The sequence below is a fragment of the Magnolia sinica genome, chromosome 14, assembly GCF_029962835.1.
Source record: "Magnolia sinica isolate HGM2019 chromosome 14, MsV1, whole genome shotgun sequence".
NCBI lineage: Eukaryota > Viridiplantae > Streptophyta > Magnoliopsida > Magnoliales > Magnoliaceae > Magnolia > Magnolia sinica.
Window position 1 is genome coordinate 7,427,886 of NC_080586.1, and position 8,839 is coordinate 7,436,724.

General features: G+C 38.6%; 1 protein-coding gene across 1 annotated transcript; it reads right to left on the minus strand.

Moving 5' to 3' along the window:
• Positions 1-418: 418 nt before the first annotated feature.
• LOC131225393 (uncharacterized) lies at positions 419-7,178 on the minus strand. Its single transcript, XM_058220922.1, has 2 exons — positions 6,952-7,178; positions 419-1,206 (listed from the first exon to the last, which is right to left on the minus strand). Exons 1-2 carry the CDS (start codon positions 7,022-7,024, stop codon positions 548-550), a joined length of 732 nt encoding a protein of 243 aa, XP_058076905.1. The 5' UTR covers positions 7,025-7,178; the 3' UTR covers positions 419-547.
• Positions 7,179-8,839: the final 1,661 nt, after the last annotated feature.

Genomic DNA, 8,839 nt, shown 5'->3' on the forward strand with positions numbered 1-8,839 from the left:
GTGAGAGATCTAGACCTCTAGTCAGGTGAAGAGCACCATGAAGATGCCTTCATCCAAAAGACAGAGTTCCAAGAAACTTGTTAAGTGGGCCACACATACATTAAGCAGACTCTTGACCTTATTTTTCCTAACCATTCGTTTTTCCACTTGGGATGATGATGATTGATTTTTCATATGCACACGGGCTACCTGATGTGCAGACTGGCCCAATTGTTGCAGCGAGCATGCTCATGGTAGCACCCATTTAATGAATGGGAAGGATCTCGCATATGCATTCCACATTGGCCCATGAGATGAGAATAGCCACTCCAATCCCTCCTCACGGGAATTGCCTTGGCACTTCTCCAAATGGTGTTTCACATACAAGAAATGGGCATTTTACTGCTGAAAATGATTCAAACAGCGATGTAGCTAAACAAGCAATCTAAAATGGATTCAAACAGCATGGTAGCTTCATGAACATTCTATATACATGTGTTTTATGTGATGGTACACGAGAACAATAACCAAAAACAATAAGGAGACTGAAAGTAAATCAGTCCCCATCTCAATAGGATACCTCGTAAGAATCCTCAGACGCTTCAGAGCTCTCATATGCTGCTTCGTAACCTTCAGAGGTTTCACCGGAAACTACATTCTCTACCACATTCTCTACCGTTTGAACAAAATGAAGCAAGTAATGCACTCCATTGATCACGTCATACACCATCAAACCTATCCGTCCTCCCACCCAACTACCCAAATGGCTTCCCACAAGATAACCCACCCTCCCAAGTCTCTGTTCTCCTTGGAAACCTCCTGCATAGGTCCCGAACAAGGTTCCCGTGCCTCTTAGGAATCCTTCTGTCATTGTACCCCCGTAATATATAGCTTCAAAGAAGTCCCACCCTGACGAAATAATAGGCCCAATGATGCGTTTGGTTTGTCGGGATGCTAGCTTTGCAGCTTTAGCTCCAACTTTCTGTGCTTCCTTTGCTGCAGCACTGGCACTAAGCCCTTCTAACAATGCTTCAGTCAGGGCGACCTCAATAGCTTTATGTCTTACTTTCTCAACATGGGCAGTTCTGATATTGTTGAAATATAGCTTGACACTCTCCTTAACTACACATGCTAGACTTCCTGAGCCCATGTCGAAGCAGTTTAAAAATGTGAACTTCCCACTTTGAGATGATGCCTCCTCTCCAACCAGCTCTCTGCATTTTTCGGCTGCATAGGAAATGTTGTGTGTATGGCATATGAATCAAAATGGCATCGATATAGGTAAAGAGACCAGACTATTGCTTTTTAGTATGTCATAGAAAATCACCCCATCTACACACATTATTTTTTCCAATCTACACACATACATGACAACGACTTGATGAATTCCTTGTCTTGGTTTTCCCCCTTGCAAGGGAGCTATTTTACGTAATCCCTTCCAGTGTTTTAAATAGCGAATAGCGTAGTGTAGCATTCACCCCTCTTAAGCATCAAGCTTAAGCTACATAACATACAACTTAAGCTACATGCCACTTCTAGATTCTTACTTAAGGTTGTGCTTGGTTGCGCTGAATAATGAAATTTCATGACATTTTGCACCAAATTAGTCTGATTAATAATGAAATTTAATGACATTTGCTGCAACTAAACACGTCCTAAATAAATAGGAAAAATAGGCAAGGATTAAAAATAAAGATAAATAAAGAGCAACGTAACTGATTTAATACTATTGCTTGTATTATTTTAGTAAAATCATTGAAAAGATTAACTAATTTTTATTTAAAATGAAAAATGTAACAATTCATTGGAATATAAATTGATTTTAATGTTTAGTGAAAAATAACTTGGTAGTGTAAGCTACGTAGCGTGTACCATAGGTATGTGGCATGAAATGCAGGCTATAGGTGACTTATGCTATTTTCATGAGCTACGTGGCATTACGGCTAAGTTATGCTACGTACCGTAAGCTACACTACATAGCGAAGCTATTTAAAACACTAATCCCTTCACCTTTGATACTTCTAATGATCTCAAGGTTCAAAATATCATCATCAGAGCACGTGTCAGCTGACCTGAAAACCAATGTGTCAGTACCTGTTGGCTGATACCCATGTGTGAATTTTGGTCGATTCAGTGCTTTGTCACTGACACAGAAAATTGTCTTTTTCTCAAAATAACAGTATGGTGATCGGTGTGGGAAGAAAGGAATGGGAGGTGTTTAAATGATGTTTCCAATCCGGCAGGGTTCATAGTCAAAGAGTGCACCAGTATATTATTGAATGGGCTTCTAATGTGGTGAATTTAAAGGGCTGTAATCTGCTTTTGTCCCCTCTTTGTATTTTTCCTCCTTTTAATAAAGTTTCTGTTATCTCTCTCTCAAAGAAAAAAAAGAAAAGAAAAAAGACAGTAAGTATCAGCTTGAACAATACAGAATGTGTCAGCTGCTATCTCGAACCTTGATGGGTGCATCAGCATATCCAAAAGCTTTCTCATATTCCCAAGTGGTTTCATCTATGGGGCCGAAAAGGTTTTGATAGCTTTCTCTGGCTGACAAGTTATAAACTACGCCACTCTGCATCTCGACTGAATACCAAAACATATGCAACAATGAGACCTAATATGAAGTTGCTTATCACTGGGCGTGTGAAAGTGATAAACTGAACAAAACGTTGGCATGGACATCAATTTGACTCTTACTATTGATCAAACAAAGACAATAGAGTCATGAAAAAACCACAACGTAATCAGGGATTGTAGTATGTGACGCAGATCACAAAAGGGCCTGTAAGTCTTTCTTGTGGCTTACATAGCCTTGATCCTACATTCCATCAAAGGTCAACACATACTGAAGTTGATTGCTGCTTTGTTACAGAAACGTTAACCCACTGCTCATCAAAGACTCCTTTTGTCATAAGAAAAGAAGATCTAGCTGTTGCCCCTTGGTTGTTGAAGGAGACTCTTAAAATGTACTCACTTTGGCTTTCATGAAATGCATGGCACCTTGGAAGCATGCACTCATTTTTAATGAGAAAAAGGCTATTCTTTTAGGCAAGTGTCGAGGGAGGCCAATGCCTTGATAGATGTCTTGGCTTAGGTTTTAACTCTTAACATGTCAGTCAATGAGTGTGGTCTCCATTATCCTTTGTCTCTATGTATAGCTCATCTTCTTTTTTATTGTCATTGCCAAAAAAGAGAGGAAAAAATAAAAAATAAAGAACGGGTAGGAGGAGATCCAACCTTTCCACCAGGAAGAGAGAACTTTTCAGTTTATCATAAGGATTGTTGACTTGTATCATAGCCTGATGGAGAGTGTTGAACAATGAAGAAAATGAGTGGTGTAACTTGAAGATGTGTAGTATTATTTCTATAGCCTATTTTAATTCATTGAAATTGAAAATAGGAAAATTAATTTCCAAGAAAATTGGTGGAAATGAAACACTATTTCCGGTGTTGTTTTCACGCCTATTTTCCTACTGAGGAAGTTAGTTTAATTTTCCAGTTTTATTGTTTGACAGCCACCTTATTTCCACAGAATTTTTTCTCTATGGTTTGGCATGCATGTCAATAAATATCTGGAATCAATGGTCCATCTCTTACTGTCACAGGTGCGGTGATCGACTAATGGGGGGCCCACAGTTAAGATCATCTAAAAATCGGCCCAACATGAAAATGCACATGGTTGGGACCAACTAATGGTGGCCTACATGGGAAATTAGAAATAGACCTAGATCAGATCGACTAACAATGGGCCCCACACCACATGGTTAAGATCATCTAGTGATGGGTCCCACATGGGAATACTCAAATACACATGACTATAATTGACTAACAATGGCTACACATGGCCAAAATCATTTAACAATGGGTCCCATCCCACCTGGAAATACATGAGTCGAAGATTGATGGGACCACATGGTTAAGATCATTTAATGATGAGCTCATGTGGTATACACATGGTTAGGATCGACTAATAATGGTCCCAAGATGGAAATATACATGTTTACCATCACTTAACTATGGGTCACACATGGCTAAAATCATCTAATGATGGGCGGCCAACATGCGTACGATCAACTAGCGATCAGCCTCACATTGTAAGATGGACACAACAAGCAAATACAGATGGTTATTATCAACTAACGACAGGCCACATATGGTTACGATCACCAACTATGGGCCCCATGTGGAAAGACAACTGTATAGGAGTGACTAATGATGAGCCCTGCATAGTTAATATCATCTCATTGTAATCTCCGTGTGAAAACATTAATGCTTAGGGTTGACTAAGGATGAGCCCACATGGTTAAAATCATCTAAAGAATGAAGGAGACAAAGTAGACTTGAGATGGTGAATGAGAGGAAAATATGAAATTGTATTTCTTAGGCTTTGAAAAGGGAATTGAAATGAGCCATTTTCTTGGAAATTTGAAAAAATGGAAATTGATTTTCCATGGAATTTTGAAAAATAAAACAAAAGAAACAATGGAAATTTTATTTCCACTTTCAATTTCAACAAATCCAAACAGGGCGGTAATTTTAACCATGTATTCATTTAGTATCAAGAGTACTGTTGCAGTTTCTGCAGACTTGTACCATGTATGTATTGTTTTTTACATGTTGCTGAATCAATCAATACATTTACAACTCGTCCACATTTAGTCTCTTGCAACATTTCATTCACATGTGATGGTCCATCCAGTAGGAATTCCAACCATCATGGATGAACCTTAACTATCACTACGCAGTTTGCTCGCAAGGTTTGGGAAGGAATTTTCAATCAATTCAATGTCCACTGGCTTGTGCCAGGTTCAATTGAAGGCCCTCTTTACAGCTTGGCATGGAGGAAGAGGCGGTATCCGAAGGAGAAAGGAATGTGACCTATCCCTTCTATCGGTTATATGGGCTATTTGGAGGGGGGAAAATAGCCGGAATTTTAAGGATGCTAAGTAAGAAGGATTTGATGGTGCTTCAGGGGGCAATGAATGATGTAATTTCTTGAGTTAGCATAGCTTCTACCCTTGACCTTGTCTTGTAAGGTCAGTGGGGTTCTTGTATCTTTTGCCCATCAGACTTTTCTAATAAATTATCTTTATCATTCCAAAAAATAAAAAAACTTTACTATCAAAAAATATTCTCAAGCAATTAAAGATATGATTGTAATTATCAAAATATATCAAAATAACCAAATAGGAGATTCAAATGAGGGTACTCTGCAAAACCTGGGGTGCTAGCTTTGGGCTGAATGGTTGTCAGTGTGGATCTTTGGGCTAGTAGAAAATAGTCAAATGAGAACTTTGATGGCCAAAGAACAATCATAAGCATAGTTGGCTCTGATCCTAAAATTATTGAGAAACAATTGTTATTTGGGATGTCTACGAAATGCTGCCTGTTTTTTTTTTCCTTCTTTGTTTGCTTGATTAGACAGAACCACCCAAAAATAATAATTAGATATCACCACCCAATTTTTATCAAATCCAAGCAACACAGGTTAGCTTATTTCTGAAAATGATGAAAATACCCCTAAGAAGTAATAACGGTGGACCGCGAACTAGACCATTCAAAAATATGTGGACAGTGATCCTGACCATTCCAACACGGTGGATGGTATTATAGGCCATTCAGCACTAGATGGTTAGCATTTAGACTGTTCAAAGGTAGATGAATAGCTATCTAGACCATTCAAAAGTACATGGACAGTGAAATGGACCATTCCAAGATGGTGGGCAGTGATCTGGACCGTTCCAAGGTAGGTGGACAGGGATCTAGACCATCTCAAGATGATGGACAGCAATTTGAAACAATCCTTCCATCAATACATGCAAAGATATGACAGAAATAAGCTAATGTCTGTCACTGGGATTTGACAAACAATGGTAAAATAAATAGATCCCTCAATATGTGGGTGGTGACATCTAAAGGGTCGTTAAAATGCCTGTAAGTTAGAAAAAGAGAGACCAGAGAGAGGTACTGCAACTCCCCTCTTTATAGAGCTGGTACATCTTCTCCCTACCTTTCCGATTTCAAAAATATAACCATAGCACCTGTAAGTCACTTACAAATAAGTGAAAACACAGCTCTTTGTCATGTTTACAAATGTAACTTTCCATCTGTAAGGGGTAGTTTGGATGCCCGTAAGTTTTTAAGTTGTGAGTCTTGTGACTTTTGCCTATGAAAGTCACTTTGGGGGCGTTTGGATCATAAGTTACTTAAGATAAGCTACTTATGCCTCAAGTAGCTTATCTTGGTTTCAACTTATCAATATGAAGTGATTCAGTACCTTTAAGAAAAAAAGTTACTTATAATTGATCTTAAAACAAACTTACTATCTACTACTGTAAGTAGAAAAAAGTAACTTATTTGGAGATATCCAAACAAGCCCTTTATATGCTTGCTGCCTGTTCCCTCAGCCCCATGAAGTTTCCTGGCAGTTTTTGCCTGTAAGTGGACTTACAGGTGAATTTCCTCCCCCCCAAACACCACCTGTAAGTCACTTCCCACTTAGAGAAACTAACCCCACCTAGAAGTCACTTACAAATAATCCAACTTAGACACATCCAAACGATCCCTAAAAAAATAAAATAAAATTGGGTAGTTCTGTCTAATTAAGCCAAAAAACGGGTAGCATTATATAAAAATCCGTTGTTGTTTTATGTGTACGACCTGACAAATCCCTTGTCGTTTGTGAATTGGAAGTGAGAGCAAGCTCTAATCAGGCCCATCTCTTAACCTCTCAGGCCTATATAGACCCGGCCCAGCCGCATCCTAGCAAGAAGAACACAAATCGTACCGATCATAGAATCAAAACATCAACAGCAATTACCCCCAACCAAACAACCAATGAAATTGAAAAAAATTGAGAATTTCATTCGGAATAGAATCGAAGAACACAAACAAACCAGAGAGAGAGAGAGACGAAAATGATCCAATGCATGTATGTATATACGCATGAATTCATGTATGTATGTAGAGTACCGGTGATGCTGAGGGCAATAAGGCCACCGACGAAGAGCGCCAGCCGAACTCTCCTCTTCTGTAAATCCAGCATTTTTCTCGTTCTGCAAAACCCTAACCCTAATTTCAGAGTCTTTCCGTATATGCTTCGAATGAGGAAAAAGGGTTTTTAAGGTCAGAGGAAACTTCCTGGTCTTCGTCTTCCGAGAAAGGTCTTGCTTTTGGTTATTGAAAGACAAGAGGGAAGAAAATGAAAAGTGATGAAGTCGATCTCGATTGGAAGCGGATTGCGTAGTGTGTCGACGTCTCCAAGTTCTGTGGGCCCACCATAGTGTATGTGTTATATCCAAACCGTCCATACATTTTTCGAGATCATTTTATAACATAGATCCAAAAATTAGAATGATCAAAATATTAAATGGACCACACCACATAAAAAAGTGGGGACAGTAACACCCACCGGTGAAACCTTCCTACGGCCCACCATGATGTTTATTTGAAATCCAACCTGTTCATAAGTTCAATCATAATTAGATGAAGGAAAAATACAAATACAAGATTGATCTGAAACTTCTGTGGACTTAAGATGTTTTCAATGGTAGACGTTCAATCCTGCTGCTTTCTTTATTGTGGCCCACTTGAGCTTTGGAACTCCTCATTTTTGGTACATTTCATAAAATGATATTAAAAAAATTATTTGGACGGTGTGGATATAACACATAGCTTACTGTGGGGCCTAGCTAACTTGGTGACGTCAACACACCACCGTGGGCTGGTGGTGTGTTGCACACCAGCCAATCCGCTTCGATCTCGATTCTCGAATGAGGAAAAGTTTCATACTCTGGTGGAGCATGATGATTAATACATGTGCAGTAAGAATTTTAAATATAGAATATAGTTAAGAGATTAAAGCGTCCAAATTGTTAATATTTTCTTTGAATATAAAATAAAATAAGATATTTTCACCGATTTGATTATGTAAATATCTCGTTGATGTACATATATCGGACGGTTAAAATGATAAGGCCCGAATTCAGAAAACGAGTCTCCACCAATCAGAGATCTAGGCTGTTTAAGGCAATCGATTTTGGGTTGATGATCTATCTACTTTAGTTACAGAAATCTGGACGATTTTTTTAAAAGTTAAAATATGACACTTGTACGATTTATGAGTGCCAGCGTATCAAGCACCATATTCTGTCAGAGTATCAAATAACTGCAAGTTGTCGAAAATATTGTCCGGGAGGGGTCGGACGCAATCCGCTTCACTTGAAGAGGCAGTTTGCTTCTGGATGACGGTTGAGCGTCGGGGGAGCGGATTAGCTGTCACCCGGGTAACAGCTTATTGGGTGTTACCCCTGCCGCGGGGCCCACTTTGATAATGTATTGTATATCCACTCTATACATCCGTTTCTACGGATCATTTTAGAATGGTATTACAAACATTAAGCATATCCAAATCTCAGGTGGACCACACCATAGGAAACAATGGTGATTGAGTGCCTCACCATTAAAAATTCCAAAGGGCCATAGTAAGGTTTTTGTAATTTTTATTTACCATCCAACCTTTGATAATGTAAAGAAGATCTGGATGAAGGGAAAATACAAATATCAGCTTGATCCAAAACTTTTGTAGTCCATAAAAAAGTCTTTAATGATAATTCATCACTGTTTCTGGTGGTATGGTCCACTTGAGATTATTATCTTCTTAAGGTTTCAAATAATAGTGGTAATTGAATGCTTATCATTAGAAAGTACTTTGCTATCCAACTTGTGGATAAGATCAAATAGACCTGGAAGAAGGGAAAATACAAATATAAACTTAATCCAAAACTTTTGTAGTGCACAGGAAGTTTTTAATGGTCAATCACCACGTGCTGGACCACTTGTAATTTTAATTTACTTTAGT

Coding starts and splice junctions, on each gene's coding strand:
- LOC131225393 (XM_058220922.1), bottom strand. CDS start 7,024: ATGCTGGATTTACAGAAGAGGAGAGTTCGGCTGGCGCTCTTCGTCGGT. Junction 1,207..6,951: donor TATTGCCCTCAGCATCACCG/GTACTCTACATA, acceptor TTTCCTATGCAG/CCGAAAAATGCAGAGAGCTG.